The sequence below is a fragment of the Canis lupus genome, chromosome 19 (genome assembly GCF_011100685.1).
Source record: "Canis lupus familiaris isolate Mischka breed German Shepherd chromosome 19, alternate assembly UU_Cfam_GSD_1.0, whole genome shotgun sequence".
Classification (NCBI taxonomy): domain Eukaryota; kingdom Metazoa; phylum Chordata; class Mammalia; order Carnivora; family Canidae; genus Canis; species Canis lupus.
In genome coordinates, this window is record NC_049240.1 from 30074302 (window position 1) to 30091738 (window position 17437).

General features: G+C 38.4%; 1 protein-coding gene across 17 annotated transcripts in view; it reads left to right on the top strand.

Moving 5' to 3' along the window:
• CLASP1 (cytoplasmic linker associated protein 1) overlaps positions 1-17437 on the top strand; it is a 267247-nt gene that overhangs the window by 96796 nt on the left and 153014 nt on the right. For all 17 annotated transcript variants that reach the window (XM_038564898.1, XM_038564899.1, XM_038564902.1 and 14 more), the window contains exon 7: positions 3589-3686. In XM_038564898.1, the coding sequence (XP_038420826.1) occupies positions 3589-3686 (98 nt within the window). The remainder of the gene's footprint in view (positions 1-3588; positions 3687-17437) is intronic.

The window sequence follows — 17437 nt, forward strand, 5'->3', positions numbered from 1 at the left end:
ATTTAAAAAGAAACTTAAAAAAATTCTAAGTTATCAAATGGGTTATTAATGTGTTTTCTCCCAATTTGGCTTTGTTTTTGTTTTTTTTGTTTTCTATGCGGGGCGGGGGAATCCTTTATTGAAGTTACACTTTGTGGTGATTGCTGCCATCCCATGGTATCTTTAAGCAGAAGAGGCAGCCTGGCTAGCTGAAGTTCCCTGTTCGTAACTCAGGCGGTCACTGGCCACATGGGTGACATGAATCCGCATGGTGGGCCTCTGGGACATGGAGCAATTGGGGCAAAATGAGGTTGGTGTTCAGTTGGCAGCTTTTGGCAGTCTGTCACAGACAGAGCCGAAATACTCCAAACTCTGCACTTGGACAGTCATCTGTTGATTTGCAGCTGCCTTAGGAATGTTTATCTGCACACGTACATGCACACACATGCACAGTCCGCATCTCCTAGAACCCTCCTGTCAGGAAACTTTACCACCAGCTTCTCTGCTACTGATGCAATTAACTATTCCTCTTCTTGGGGTGTGTATATATGTTGCATGTGCCTGTGCTCTTGCCTCTATTTTAATCTTTTCATCCATCTTTCCTACTGTGGGCCCCAGCAGGTGGCTAGCCTCCTCTGTATCCCAGTAAACAGTGGTCTTGTGAAGGAGATCATAGGTCTGAAGACCTCAGATTCTGTAAAGCATTCAGCTCGGGCCTGCTGGGCAGGGCTTAATGTATTGGGGCTCTTTTGTAGTCCCAGTGGCCTGAAATGTTGGGGTTCCTTTTTTATGGTGAGCCTGAGGGTGGGCAGAAGCAGTGTAGGGCCCATGTGGTTGTATTAGAAGTGAGCACTATGTTGTGCCTTCAGTCTGAGTGGCTTTTACAGAACTTCCCTTCTCAATCGGAATGTGTTACTTCGTAATACTGAAGAAAATGCATTCTGCTCTATTTCCTGACTTGACCCTCAAATGTTGTCTGACCCCATACCTTTTGTAAGCCTGAGGAATGAGGATTTTGAAGGCTGAAGATAGTGGTTTGGAAGATTTGGATATACGACTTCCATTAGCCATCATGTTGAGTGTTTTAAACACACAGCCTAGAGGCCCCCAAACTGCTGTCCTGAAATCTGATTAAGCCTGCAGACTGGAGTCCACACAATGTTTTAGTTTCACATTTTGGAGTTTTGGTATTCTTATATTTGGGAGATCTGTATTTGATTTCTCTCGAAAGATTGGAAGCTGTGGCAGAGCCGTACCTGTATTCTTCCAAGGCTGGGTGATGGTGGCCTGTTTGCCCGACCCTCCCATTTTCCCTCTTCTCTCTGGCAGCAGGGTCCCCTGCCAGAGCCATTTGTCATTGTATACCCACCTGGCTCCACTCATGTATCATGTCCCCTGCTTGGGCCATGTAGGCACTTTGGTTTGGCATCTCGTAAGCACTCAGATATTTGTTGAATGAATTATTTGTTGAATGAGTTATTTTTTTTTTCTAGTCCTCAAAGCAGCCTGCAGCCTTCGTCAGCTCACAGAGAAAATTGAGGCTAAAATAGTTGATGTCTTTTATTCAGGGTTACACAGTTCCTAAATGGCCAGGTGGGTGCTCAGGTCTACTTTGACTCTAAGGCAGGTCGTTATTCCACTAGATGTCTTAAACTCCTAACAGTCTAGACTTTCTGTGTAGGACAGGTTGTTGCTTGCTTATTAAGGTGAGGGGCTCTGAGCAAATATCACTTGAAAGTGAGCCAAGTGATGCACTTAGTACTGCTCTTCAAGACACGGTGGCATTAACAACTTGGGTAGTATATACACGTTTCCATATAAAAATGGTGCCTAACATCAGAAGGTACTTCTTTTCCCAAATAAACTGAAAATCTGTATTAGTTGGCTTGGGCCGCCTTAACAAAATACTGCGGGTGGCCTACATAAGAAAGCTATTATTTCTCACAGTTCTGAAGCCTGGTAGTTTGAGATCAGGGTGCCAGCATCATCTGGTTCTGGAAGGGTGCAGACGGTTCCCTCACTTTGTGCTCACATGACCCCACTGTACACATGTGGAGAATGCAGCTAGCTCATAGGTGTCTTTTCTTACAAAGACACCAGTCCTATTGTATTAGGGCCCTATTCTTATGACTTCATTTAACCTTAATTACCTTCTAGGTACAATAATGCTGGGGGTTAGGACTTTAACGTATGAGGGGCAGGGGATGTAAACATTCAGTCTGTAACATGACAGTTTGCCCTTTACCACCATCAGGGGAAAAATAATCAATGGAGTTACCTGTCCTATAATGCTCTTAGGTCAAGAGTAGCCTGCAGTGTTGAGAATTGTAAATTGTTTGTATCCCTACTTCCTGCCTCTGTCTTTTGTTCTCTGTTATTTTGGTTTCATTGCTTGAGACCAAATACAAAATTGTGTTGCTCCCCTGTCTTTGCCTACTGGAGTAAGCCTACATCTCCCCTCCTCCCCACCCCTCACAGGCTGGCCTGGGTTCCAGGGTATGCTAAAAGTGCCCCACCCCCATGTTTTTATTTGCAAAATTTTAAATCTAAAGAAAAATTGTAGGACTAGTATTAACATCTGTATTTACCAGTTAGCATTTGTTTTATCTCTCCCTGTATGTATACACACTCACAGAAATACACTCTTTTTTTCTGAACCATGATATTTTTGCTCTGAGATACTTAAGTGCATGTCTCTCAGTAACAAGGATATGTTCTTATATAACCACATGCTATTTTCACATCCAAGAAATTTAATCTTGATAACAGTGATAATATTTGATGTACAATCCAATTCAAATTACCCTGTTTTTGTTTGTTTTCAGTCTCTTCTGTTTCTTAAGCCTTATTTATTGCTGCTTTCTTTGTTCATATTTGTGTTGGGCCAGCTACTTACTTGCTCTTCCTGAAGTACATGCCATGCATCTCTGCTTTCATGCCTTTGCACACAGGCTGTCCCTTGTTTGGAACCTGTCTCGTTCCATCTTTACCTGGTAAAATGCTGTCCCCTAAGCACAGTTTAAGTGGTTCCTTCTTCAAGAAAATGTTCCTTGTTATCGTCCAGTCTTCTTGCTCCATTCCCTAAACTGTGCGAACACTTTATACACTTGTATGATGTTTACTACATCCTGTTCTGTATTAAATGTAGAATTTATGGATTTTTGCCCTACCCCACCCCCATCTCCTTTTAGCTCTTGTATACAGGGCTCTATGAATTATGGCCTTTACTACCCAGTTTTGTTGCCAAGTATTTGTTTTACTGAATTAAATCTACACTGCTTTTTATATGGTGTTTTGTTTTTAGTATAATTCATTTATTTGTAGTATTTTCCATTTTGGGAAGATTATCCGATTCCTGACATCAAATGAAAGAATTGAAAGAGCTAAGGGATGTGAACTTCAACATGTTTACAGGGATGGGACCCAAATATTCTTTGGAATTGTACCAACAACATGGCTCTGTCTAGTCAAACGTCTATAAGGGATTGTATCACAATTGCATTGATAGATTGGTAATAAACTTGGGGTGGTGTATAGCCTGTTGTGTCCCAGCAGGAAGTGCTGTGGATTGACACAGAGCAGCTGTAAGATCTCTTCTTTTACATCTAGGTTCGAGATGCAGCAATAAACAGCTTAGTGGAAATTTACAGACATGTAGGAGAACGTGTGAGGGCAGATCTCAGTAAAAAAGGATTGCCACAATCCCGGTGAGTTCAGACTTTTTTTCCTTTCTTCTGCTCTTCTTCCCCTCTTCTTTTTTCAGTTAATGTCTTGCTTAATTTGTTGTGATTATATTCAAAGAATATGTGGTTAGAGGATTGGTGGTTGGAGATCTTGTCCAGATAATATGTTGGGGGCCCCTCCCATTCTACTTCCTCAAAAGAAGTACTGTCACTCAGACATCTAGCCACATCTCATGTCGTGTTTTGATTTTAGAAGCATATTTAAAGTCAACTTTGAAAAATTCAGCCTTCTTTTGGTTCATATATTTCTATATCTTGGTTGCACACAATGCCTAGTATAGTAGGCGCCTAGAATATATTTGTTTGCATTAATGAAGCCCTTCCACAATGTGTCTGGATAAATAAAGAAATAGTTCTGGAAAGCATCTTGGAAATGGTAGTTTTCTGTTAGTCTCAATATGTACAGGCCAGTGGTAAGGGTATCAGCATCTCAGCAGATCCAAGACCACATGAGTCCACAGATGTCTCTGTTGTAGTTAACATTTAAAAAAAAATAATGAACTGGACATCTTTAATTTTAACTACAGCGGAGAAATTGTAAACTGTTTGTGCTTGCCCTGTTCCTTTAAGGGAGAGAGTAATGTGCAAGTCCTGGGAAGCTGGACATGGCCTGGGCTTCTGGAGCAGCTAGAGTGAGCCTGTCACTGTGTCCCTGGAGATAGCAGAGCCCAGAGATATGAAGTGACTTGGGAGAGCACATAGCACGAGTCAGGGCTCAGAGGGAAGCCCTGTTCTGACTTTCCTTTTAATTTTCTCTATCCCATTTTGTAAGAGTTTATAGAGTATTAGGATGTGGGTTGGCATTTTCTCTATCCCATTTTGTAAGAGTTTATAGAGTATTAGGATGTGGATTGGCATATACAGGAATCCTCTGTCTTAATGTCCCTTAATGGTATATGATGAAAGAGAGCCCCTTACCCTAAAGTAGGGGTTCTATGCACAGTCAAGTGGGGCTATACTCTTGTGTTGCTGAGAGTCCTATCTGACCCCAGGGTTGCTCTCACGGTGCCCCTGAGCTGCGTGCAACATAATTAGATGGGAATAAAAGTATTTTCATGTTTTTTTATAACAGATAATCTGTGAAAATAGATTTATTTTGTTCCCACGTTTTATGAACCTCAGCTTTTTGGTCTCTGAGTTTATGGGAGAATACTTAGGAGAAAGATGAACTTAAAGACAAAAGCATTACACGGTGTGCTAGGGAAAATTGGAGGGCCCAGGTGAGCAGGGAGAGCAGGGCTGGAGGGAAAGGGCTGTTTACTCATGACGTCAGCATCATCACTGGGAAGACCTATCCTACTCCAGGGGTGGCCTCAGTGGACTGCATAGCTCGCAGTGGCTCTAGGCCATGAGCAGACCATCTCATGGTGGGACTAACGCATCCTGTCTGAAAGCTGCTGTAGCAAGCCTATAGGTCTGGGAGGTGATAAGGTGACACTGAGATCTAGAGAGGTGAGTGCACAGAGACTGCTATCCTTGGGGAGGCCGGCTTGCAAGGCTTGCTCTGGGCTGTGGTGGCTGGAAGCTTTGATTTGGGGGGCTTCCCACCATTCCTGAAGAGTGGGCAAGAGTGGCTCCCTGTATCCCAGCAGTGGGTGTCATGCTGAGCACCTGATTTCCTTCTGGGAGTCTGGCATTTTGTCAAGTGCTACCCCAGGAGATGTCTGCATGACCAGCCACAGCAGAGCTCCAGTTGCTGGGGATGTAAAGCATGTTCTGTGACTCCACTCCACTGGGAGAGGCTCTAGGAAGCTTGCGCTTGGTTTCCTGCAGACTTTACTCCATGTACCTTCTCCCTTTGCTGGTTTCTCAGAGTGCCTTAAAGTATGATAGTGATAGCTGTGAGTGTGAATGTATGCCAAGCTCTCAGTCCTCCTCAGTTAAACCCAGGTGTGGGCTTGGAGACCCCAACACAGAGGGTAATTTGGGTAAGGCTCCAGGGGCACTTAATGCCAGCCAGAGCTAGGGCTAGCACTTTCTCATCCAGACTCCCATCACTCTCCTGTTTTTTGTTTTTTAAGTATTGAAAAGAAACTATCGAAGAGTTTGGGCCTCTGTGAATGGGAATGAAGGCCTCTGATATGAAGGCCTCTGATATCTCATGTGGCCTAAAATCCTTCCTAAAATTTGCAGACTACACGGAGAGGGTCATCTAGGGAAATGGGCCAACATCCTTCACTGCTGTCAGTGTAAACTGTGGTAGACAGGGCAGCCCGGTGGCTCAGCGGTTTAGCGCCACCTTCAGCCCAGGACATGATCCTGGAGACCTGGGATCGAGTCCCGCATTGGGCTCCCTGCATGGAGCCTGCTTCTCCCTCTGCCTGCACCTCTGCCTCTCTCTCTCTCTCTCTCTCTGTGTCTCTCATTAATAAATACATAAAATCTTAAAAAAAAAAAAAAAAAAAACCCAACAATACCTGTGGTAGACAGGGTGCCTAGAGAAGGAGGCTGTTGGTACTTCAAAGGCATTACTCTGGTGAAAGAAGCCAAAACTTCCTATTTCTTTGTATTTATTACAAGACACTTACCTAGCACTGGGAGGGTCAGAGGCCCTAGCTGCCACCTTTATTTTGATTTTGCCAGGGACATGTGCAAATGGAATGAGACTTTCAAAAGTTCTGCTGTTGTTTGGAAATTTATTGTCTGGTATTTGTGGCTCCAAATGGCTGGTGGGAATACTTGAACATTCTAGACTTCTGTTATGTCATTCTTATATGTATCTATTTTGCTGTTGCATGAGATCATACATTTTTAGCTGAACAAGATTCCACAGGACTAATAAAGTATTGCAGGATATGCATGGTGCTTCCTGAAACTTGGATTTCATCAAAAATGAAAATGTTGCCCCCTTAAGAGTTTGTCCATTGAGTGAGTGCCGTATTTGAGAAGATTAATTATATTTGTAAGAAAGATGTGATGAAAAAATGCCTTGATATAATATCAGCTAAGTGATATAAAAGTTAAGATCAATAATGTGCTTTGAGGTGCAGTTCCTTTTTCCATTTCACAGTTGGAAAGAGACTTGTTCTTTCACTTTGGAGGAGCTGGAATTTTGCTTTTGGGCCGTGCATCTGGTTATTATTTGAGTCTTGTCTATCTGCTGGCTAAAATATTTTATTTTATTTTATTTTATTTATTTTATTTTATTTAATATTTTATTTATTTATTTATTTATTTATTTATTTATTTATTTATTTATTTATTTATTTTTTAAAGATCTTATTTATTTGAGAGAGGGAGAGTTGGGAGAGGGGCAGAGGGACAAGCAGACAGCAGGGGAGCCTAACATGCTGGGCTCGATCCCTGGACCCTGAGATCATGACCGAATTGAAATCAGTTGCTTAACTGACTGAGCCACCCAGGTTCTCCTCATTTAGAATGTCAAAGCCAGCACCCCATTGTGTTCTAGCTTTTAGTGTTTCTGCTGAGAATTGCAAAGCCATTCTGATTCTTCAACCTCTGTGGATAACTTTTGATTTTCTTTGTCCCCAAAGTTTGTTTGAAACTTTATGATGATGAGTCTTATATGAGACTATTTTCATTTTTTGTGTGGTGCACTTGGAGGGCTTTTCCATCTGGAACCTCATATCTTCTGGGCAAGTTTCCTTAAGAATATAACTATTATGTTTATAAATATAAGTAGTTCATAAATAAAACTAGTACATAAGTATAAGTTTTATATCTATATACTGCTTATATTAATAAGTATAATAGTTCTGACTACTTGGACCGGTCCCTCTGATTTTATTTTTTCTTTCCTATTTCTATCTTTATATTTTTGTTCTGTCTTCTGGGGAGATTTTCTCAAATTTATCTTCCAACCATTCTATTGGGTGTTTGATTTAAAATTTTTTCTTTTTTGGGAACACCTGGGTGGCTCAATGGCTGAGCATCTGTCTTGGCTCAGGGCATGATCCTGGGGTCCTAGGATCGAGTCCTGCATCACGTTCCCGCAGGGAACCTGCGTCTCTCTCTGCCTATGTCTCTTACCTCTCTCTCTCTGTCTCTCATGAATAAATAAATCTTAAAATTTTTTTTTCCTTTTTTGTTCTAATGGTATGGTCCCTTTTATACCATTGTTTCTGTTTTTAAAATAAGAGTCTTTTTGAAATATTCCTATACAATAATTTTTATGTGTATCATATTTTTATAATTTACCATATCCCCTTTAAAGTGAAGAGTTGTTTTTAGTATATTTAGAAAGTTGTGTAGCTATCATTGTTATCAAGTTTTAGAAATTTGAAAAGAATCCCTGTATCCATCAGTAGTCGTTCTCTTCTTCCTTTCTTCTATTTAGCCCCTGGGAATGACTAGTCCACTTTATATTTTATGGATTTGACTGTTTTGGGACATTTCATGCAAATCACATAAAATGTAGCTTCCTCCCTCCCTCCTTCCCTCTCCTCCCCTCCCCTTCCCCTTTCTTTCCTTTTCCTTTTCCTTTTCCTTTTCCTTTTCCTTTTCCTTTTCCTTTTCCTTTTCCTTTTCCTTTTCCTTTCCATTTGACAGAGCACAAGCAGGGGCATTGGCAGGGAGAGGGAGAAGCAGACTCCCCACTGTGGGGGGACTCAATCCCAGGACCTGGGATCATGACCTGACCCAAAGGCAGATGCTTAACCAACTGAGCCACCCAGGCACCCAGAATGTAACTTTTTCTTGATTGCCTTCTTTCAGTTACCACAGAATTTTCAAAATTCAACCATGTTATACCATGAGTCATTCTTTTGTATTGCTGAATAAAATTCCACTGTATATATCATGTTTTGTTTATCCATTCCTCGGTTGATGGACACTTGCTTCCACTTTTTGGCTATGTGAATAATGTTGCTGTGAAAATGGATATATAGATCTCTCTTATATTCCCTACATTCAATTCTTTTGGGTAGATTTCAGAAGTGGTTTTGCTGGATCATACACTGTTATGTTTAATTTTTTGAGGAACCACACCATACTGCTTTCTGTAGCTGTTGTACTATTTTGCATTCCTACCAGGAGTGCCAACAGTTGTTATTTTGTGTTTTTGTATTGTTTTGTTTTATTTTTTGGTAGTAGGCATCCTAATGGGTATCTTATTGTAGTTTTTAGAAATTTTATGTACTTTTGTTGAAAATCATTTGACCATTAATGTAAGGATTTCTTTTTTGTATTCTCAGACTTCTTCTCCTGATCTATAAGCCTGTCCTACTATCAGTATCTCTACTATCTCACTAAGTAGAGATTTGTAGTAAAATTTGAAATCCAAGTTTGTTCTTCTTTTCAAAATGGTTTTGGCTGTTCTGGATGCCTTGCATTCCATACGAATTTTAGGGTGCATTTGTCAATTTCTGGAAAAGGGCAGTTGGAACTTTGATAGGAAGTTAGTTTATATTGAGTTTGGGGAATATTGCATCTTAAAAATATTAGGATTTTCAATCCATGAACATGGGATGTCTTTTCATATTTAAAGTCTTTATTGACTTTAGGGGAGCCCCTGTGGTGCAGCGGTTTAGCACTGCCTGCAGCCCAGGGTGTGATCCTGGAGGCCTGGGATCGAGTCCCACGTGGGGCTCCCTGCATGGAGCCTGCTCTTCCCTCTGCCTGTGTCTCTGCCCATAAATAAATAAATAAATAAATAAATAAATAAATAATCTTTAAGAAATAAAAAGTATTTTTTAAAAAAAGTCTTTATTGACTTTAAACAATTGCTTAGGAGTTTCCAGTGAACAAGTCTGATACTTTTTTTTTTCTAATGATTTTATTTATTTATTCTTGAGAGACACACAGAGAGAGGCAGAGACATAGGCAGAAGAAGCAGGCTTCCTGTGGGGAGCCTGATGTGGGACTTGATCCCAGAATGCCAGGATCATGACCTGAGCCAAAGGCAGAGGCTCAACTACTGAGCCATCCAGGTGCCCCAAGTCTTGGACTTCTTCATTAAATTTATTCCTATGCATTTTATTCTTTTGATGCTATTAAAAGCAGATTTTTTTCCCTTAGTTTCTGTTGTAGGTGGTTTATTGCTAATGTCCAGAAATACAATTGATTTTTAAAATATTGGTGTTAAACTTGGCAAACTTGCTGAAGTCCCTAGATTGTTTTGCTATGGATTTCTCAGGTGTACAAAATATGTCCTTTGTTAATAGAATTAGTTTACTTTTTCCTTTCCAATGTGGATGCTTTTTATTCTTCTTTCTTGCCTAAAAGCCCGGGCTAGAACTTCTAGTATAACATTGAATAGGAGTGGTGAGAGGCAATGGCCATCATCCTATTCCTGATTTTGGGAGTAAAGCTTTCAGTCTTTCAACATTGTTAGTTGTGGGTTTTTTGTATATGACTGTGTGAGGTTGAAGAGATTCTATTCCTAGTTTTTTGGGTGTTTTTTTTTTTTTTATCATGAAAGGATGTTGAATTTTGTTAAATACTTTTTCTGCCATCTATTGAGAGGATTATGTGACTTTGATTTTTATTCTATTGATATATTGTATTACATTAATTGATTTCAGATATTAAATCAATCTTGCATTCCTGGGATAAATTCTACTTGGTCATGGTATATAACTCTTTTTATATGCTGCTGGATATATAAAGAAAATTGGTCTATACTTGTCTTTTATTGTGATTCTTTTTCTTGGTTTTGGTGGTGTTATTTATTATACTACCCTCATAGAATGAATTGGTAAGTGTTCCCAACCCTCTTTTTCTAGTTTTAAAGGGTATCTTTTTCTTTAATTAATGGTTTTATTTTTATTATTATTTTTTTTAATGGTTTTATTTTTTGAAGCATTTTTTGATGTATAGAAAGACTGGCTAGAAAGTCCAGAGTTCCTTCTTTCTCTCCTCTTTGCTTCCTCCTTCTCAGTTTCCTCCATTCTCATCTGTATTTCATAGGATTTTGTGAATGATTGGTGCTAATTCTTCTTTAAACATTTGTTAGAATTTATTCTGTGTGAAGCCATGTGGGCCTGGGCTTTTGCTTTAGGGATATGTTTTGATTACTAATCCAACCTCTTTGCTTGGTTATTGGTCTATTCAGATTTTGTTTCTTTTTTAATCATTTTTGGTAGTTTCTGTCTAGGAATTTATCCACTTTCTCTAAGTTACCTACTTTTTGACACACACTTTATAGTGTTTTTTGTAATTCTTTTTATTTTTGTAAGGGTAGTAGTAAATGTGCCTTCTTTCATTTGTTGAGTAATTCAAATCTTCTGTCTCTCTCTTTTTTTTTCTGGTCAAATTAAGGGTTTGCTAAATTTGTTGATTCTTCCTCCACCCTCCCACCCCCCAAAGAACTAAATTTTGGCTTGTTGATTTTATTTATTGTTTTTCTGCTTCCTCTTTCATATATTTCTGCTTTTTCATTTTGTTGGTTTGATTTCCCTGTCTTTTAAGTCAGAACTTAAGTTATTGATTTGATAATCTTCTATCTTAATGTAGGCATTTATGCCTATAAATTTTTTATGGTATGATATAAGTACTACTTTATAAGTACTACTGAAGCTGCATCCCATGTTATGTATATTGTATGTTCATTTTTATCTCAGAGAACTTTTTATATTTTCCACTTGTTTTTATCATTGACTTTCTTTGTTATTAGGAGTGTTTTGTTAAATTCTTACATTGTTTGTTAACTTTCTTATTTCTATTTGTCATTGATTTCTAATTTTATCCTATTATGATCACAGGTCATAACTTCTGTGTTCTATGATTTTAGTTCTTTGAAATTTGTTTTAGGCTTATTTTATGGCCTAGCCATATGCTGTGTCCTGGAGAATGTTCCATGTGTACTTCGGAAGTATCTGTATTCTGTTGTTAGTTATTGAAATGTGTGATTGAATCTCTAATTAATACTGCTGAATTATTTATTTCTCCAGTTCTCTTGTTTTTTGCTTATAAGTTTTGGGGCTCTGTTTTTGTGTACATATCATTATGATGTATTCCTGAGATGTTGACCCTTTTGTCATTGTAAAATGTCCTTCTTTGTCCCTGGTAGCATTTTTTGTCCTAAAGTCGGTACTGCCTAATAATAGTATAGTCACTCCAGACTGCTTCCAAGCACTGTTTGCATGGAATGTATTTTTCTGTCTTTTTACTTTCTATCTCTGTGTTTTTGCATTTAAAGTGAGTCTCTTGTAGGTAGCATATAGTTGGGTGTTGTTTCTTTATTCATTCTGACAATCTTTGCCTTTTCATTGGAGTGTTTAATTCATTTATATTTAATGTAGTACCTACAATAAGGTGGACTTTATTTCTGCTACTTTGCTATTTGTGTTCTGTATATCATGACTTCTTTGTTTCTTCTTCCTTTAATACTTCATTTTGTATGAAATCTATATTTTCTTGTGTACCATTTTAACTTTGTTTATTTTACTATTCTCTTTTGGAATTATTTTTCTAGTGTTTGCTCTGGGGATTTCAGTTGACATCTTATTATAGAAGTCTAGTTAGAATTATTACCCTTAATTAATTTCAGTATTAAAAACTTTACTCTTATATAGTTCTATTTCCTTCCCTCCTTTCTTCAGCTTTCTTTATCTATACATCTTTGTATATTTCAGCCCACCAACACACACAGTTTTATAATTATTGCTTTATGTAGTTTCAAGTCATGTAGGACAAGAAAAGAGTTAACAACAAAAAATACAATTATACTATCTGTTATAATTTACCTGGGTTTTATGTTTACCTTTGTAGTTACTTTTACTGATGTTTTTTATATAGCATCATGTAGATTTGGGCTGATGTATGGTCTTCTTTCATTTTTAACTGAAAGACTTGTCTTTTTTTCTTTTTTTTAATACAGGAATGTCTTAAATTCTCCTTCATTTTTTCCTGCCAAGAGTCTACAATTCATTATATTGATAGTATAACTTCATGTAAAGACTGAAATATCTTTGGTCCAGATACGATTCTCTGCTTCATTTTTGAAGGATAATTTTGTTGGTTGTAGAAATCTTGGTTGAGATTTTTGTTTTATTTTATGTACATATGTGTTTGTTTATTTTCCAAATATTAACATATACCACATTTCAAAATTTTGAATATGTCATCCCACTGTACTTGGTCTCCACTGTTGTTTTTTTTATAATGAGAAGTTATTTATCTTGTTGATGATTCTTTGTACAAAATGAGTGGCATTTCTATTGTTGCTTACTTTTTAAAGTTTTTTTTTAATTTATTTACTTTGAGATTTTATTTATTCACGAGAGACATGAAGAGAGAGAGAGGCAGAGATATAGGCAGAAGGAGAAGCAGGCTCCATGCAGGGAGCCTGATGTGGAACTTGATCCAGGGACTCCAGGGTCACACCCTGAGCCAAAGACAGATGCTCAACTGCTGAGCCACCCAGGCGTCCCACTTTTTAAAAAATTGAAATTCAATTAACTAACATACAGTACACTGCTAGTTTCAGATATGGAGTTCAGTACTTCCTCAGTTGCATTTAATACTGAGTACTCATCACATCAGGTGCCCTCATTAGTGCCTGTCACCCAATTACCCCATCTTCTTAACCACTTCCCCTCCAGCAACCTGTTTCTTTCCCATAGTTAAAGTGTCTGTCATAATTTGACTCCCTCACTGATTACTTCCCATTCCACTTTCCCCTATGGTTCCCCCATGTGATTCATATTCTTTATTTGAATGAAAACAGGTGATAATTGTTTTTCTCTAGTTGGCTTACTTCACTCAGCATAATACCCTCCAATTCCATCCATGTCCATGTAAATGATAAGATGTCACCCTTTCTAATAGCTGAGTAATATTCTATTGTATATATATAACACATCTTTATCCATTCATCTGTTGATGGACATCCTGGCTCTTTCCATAGTTTGGCTCTTGTGGACATTGCTGCTATAAACATTGGGGTGCAGGTGCCCCTTTGGATCACTACATTTGTAATTTTGAGGTAAATAACTAGTAGTACAATTGCTGGGTCATAGCGTAGCTCTGTTTTTTAACTTCTTCAGGAACCTCCATGCTGTTTTCCAGAGCAGCTGTACCAGGTTGCATTCCCACCAACAATGTAAGGTTCTCTTTTCTCCGCATCCTCACCAACAATTGTTATTTCCTGACTTGATTGTTTTTGCTTTCAAGATTTTCTCTTTGTCTTTTCTTCCAGCAGTTTGTTCCTCTTGTCTCTAGGTTAGGATCTCTTCAAGTTTATCCTATTTGGAGTTTGTTGAGTTTCTTGAACATGTAGATTAAAATTTTATATTAAATCTGTGAGGTTTTTGGCCTTTTTTCTCCATATAGTCTGTCCTGTATTCTTTCTCCTCTCCTTCTGGTATTCCCACTATATGTATGTTGGTATGTTGGTATTATAATAACATGACCTCTTAGGCTCTGTTCTTTTTTTTCCCGTTTTTTTTTTTTCTGTTTGTTTGTTTCTCAGGGTATTGTCAACTGATGCATCTTCAAGTTTGCAGTTTTTTTTCTTCCCCCAGTAAAAATTTGTTGTTGAACTACCCTGTACATTTTTTTAAGTTTTTATTTATTATTATTTTAAAGATTTTATTTATTCTTAGAGACAGAGAGAGAAGGGCAGAGACACAGACAGAGGGAGAAGCAGGCTCCATACAGGAAGCCTGATGTGGGACTCGATCCCGGGTCTCCAGGATCACACCACAGGGGCTGCCCGATTTTATTTTTTAATGTAATCTCTAGACCCCACATGGGACTCGAAACCACAGCCCAGAGATCAAGGATTGCATGCTATGCCAACTGAGCCAGCCAGCTACCCATCTAATGAATTTTTTATTTTGGTTTTTGTACTTTTCATTTCTAGAATTTCTTTGTGATTCTTATGTTTTCTGTTTCTTCATTGACACTCTCTCTTTGGTGAGACATTGTTCTTATACTTTAGTTCTTTTCAACATATTTATGATAGTTGATTTCAAGTATCCATCTAGTAAATTCAATGTTTGGGCTTCCTTTAAGGATAGTTTATGTTGACTAATTTTTTTTTCTTGCATGGGCTGTATTTTCTTGTTTCTTTATTTGTGCAATTTTTGGTTGAAACTGGTCATTTACAATAATCTATTGTGACAACTTTGGAAACCACATTTGGTCTCTCCAGATTTTGGTGGTGGTGTTTGTTGTTTTTGTTGTTCCTTACTTAAGTGATTTTTCTGAACTAATTCCATGGGATCTGTATTTTTTTTTTTTTTTTTTTTAATGTGTGTGGCTACTGACGTTTCTGCTTGGTTAGCTTAGTATTCAGCTAAGGATTAGAGATTTCCTTGAATGCCTCCAACCGATAAATCTTTAGCCTTTGCTGCAACATATATACAACATATCTGTGTATGTTGGGGGATGTTTTCAGGGTTCTGGCAGGCAGTTTGTACATCTCTACCTTCCCCTTTACTGCCTGCTTGGGCAGAGCTCAAGGTCAGCCAGACATGAGACCTTAGTGTCGTGTTAGATCTTTCCTCAGGCTTTCTTATAGTCTTGCACATATACATAGCCTTCCAGATTCCCAGGAATATGTCAGATTTTTTTCGGAGTTCCCTGTGAACATCTCATTCTCCACTTTTCTTTGTAAGTTTTTTGGTTGGTGTCTTTGCTCCAGTTTTATCATCTCGGGCAACTCCCATTGTTAAACAGTTGTTGCTGATTCTTTTTGATCGTGGCTTCAAGGAAAAGAGTCTCTTCCACTGAGAGCGCTATGAATCAGGTAAAATAAAACCCTATGAATGGGTGTTCTAGGGTATGCCAGACAGGAGAAATAATTACAGTTCTTTTAGAATGGGGATTTTTATGGCACTCCAAACTTGTTCAGCTTCTTCCAGTGGCCTCAAAACTGCTGGTTTTCAAACTATCATGATTGTGATGCTGTTGATTTTTAGCAGGTGAGTTGAAGATGGAAATAAGACCTAGCAAAACAGTGAAAAGCTTGTCCTTACCAAGATTCAGTCATTTTTCTTGCAGAGTGCTCCTTGGATTGTTGCAAGCCTTTGTTTAATTTCCAGAGTGTGAAAAACTTGATTTTGACAGTGTTTTTCTTTGCTTCTTTAGAGGAGCAGATTTTCAGAGGTCTGTATTCTGTCATTTTGAAGGGCCTTACCTGTTAGCTTTTATAATTGCAGTATTTTCTTTATCCTCTTGGAAGTAATAATGACATATTTTAAAAACTTCCCATTGCCTCTTCCTTCCTCTGTGTTGTGGTTTTGGAGTATGTGTTTGTCCACCTTGGTCTCTTTCACTTGAAAAAGCTTTGCTCATGTATCTTTGAATGCTTGGTTGTCTGCTCATATTTAAAAGTAGACTAAAAAGCCAATTAAAAGCTCTGAGTATATGGGTAGTTTGTTGATTGTGAGCATACTAGTATTTGCATTTAGGGAAATTATTTTAATTTAAAAAATTTAAAACAATTTTTAATTACTTATTTAATTAACTTATATTTTTTGGAGAGAGGGAGGGAGTGAGAATGATCCAGGGTTAGGGGAGCATATGGAGAAGGGGAGAGAGAATCTTGAGCAGGCTCCACTCCTAGCGCAGAGCCCAACATGGGGCTCGATTTCAATGATCCTGAGATCATGATCTGAACTGAAATCAAGAGGCGGACACCCAACCAGCTGAGCCACCCAGGAGCCCCTATTTCTAGGAGAAATAATTAGATCTAAATCTTACAATAAAATAAACACCAATTGGATGGAAGAGTTGAATATAAATTTTGAATTTAGAAAAAACAAGGGAAAATGGTGTTAGTTATTTGTCACATTTAAATTTGGCATCCAGAGATTTACAAACATGAAAGAAAAATTGGTAGCTTCAGAGAGTTAGTTATACGTTCAGTGTCTTCGAATGTATAAAACTCACCTTTTTAGGTTTGTGTAGATTTGTTGGCTCCAAAGAGGCATTTTGTATTGCTGTATTCAGAGCTAGCAGACAAAAGCCATTCCTTAGGAATACCTTGTTGGTGACTAGACTGTCCTGAAGCCAGGTTTACTGATCTCTTGTAAAGAGCCCCTGTATAGACATTGCTGAGCAGAAAATGAGGCAACTAGAGAGACAGGAGTATAACTAGAGGGAAAGGCATGCCTGCCTTAGGGAATTCTGAATTAAAGTACAGGTACCAAAAATAGTAATCTTTTGAACGTTCTCATACCAAGTTGTTTGAGCCTGCTAATTGTGGATAATGTGGCCCTATTGAGTAGACATTACCACAGAGAGAGCATTTGCAGATTCTTCCACAGTGACCATTGATAATGGTGACTACTCTACCAACAACAGATGAAATATTTGCCCCTCACAGTAATTTTAGGAACCAGGCTAGAGGTATACATTGTCGCTCACTTGCAAACTGGCAGGCATGCTCACGTCAGAGGGTGTAGTTGTGACACAATAAAGTGGTAAGTTGGTCAGGGCATGCCCTGGCAACCTGTGTAGTGATATTACTTATGTGCTTTGTAAGGCACTGGAGATCTTTGGTGCTTATAAAAGGGAAGGTGATGGAAACATCCTAAGAAATTGATTCTAAGGCATTTTTCCAGATCTTTAGTAACCTTTGGATTTGAAAGTGAGTTTTATTCCTATCTGGTCCTGAGATGACAAGATTTTTGTAATTCATTGCCAACTTTTGACTGGTAGTAGCTGCCTGGAGCGGCTTTGAGGAGTTTGAGGCTACATCTGGGCTTACATGGAAAGATGTGCAAAAAAGATTGATATCTGGCATGGAACGAGAAGGGGGGGAAAGGCAGTATGTCAGTCTCCTTCATCCCCTTCATTTTACTGCT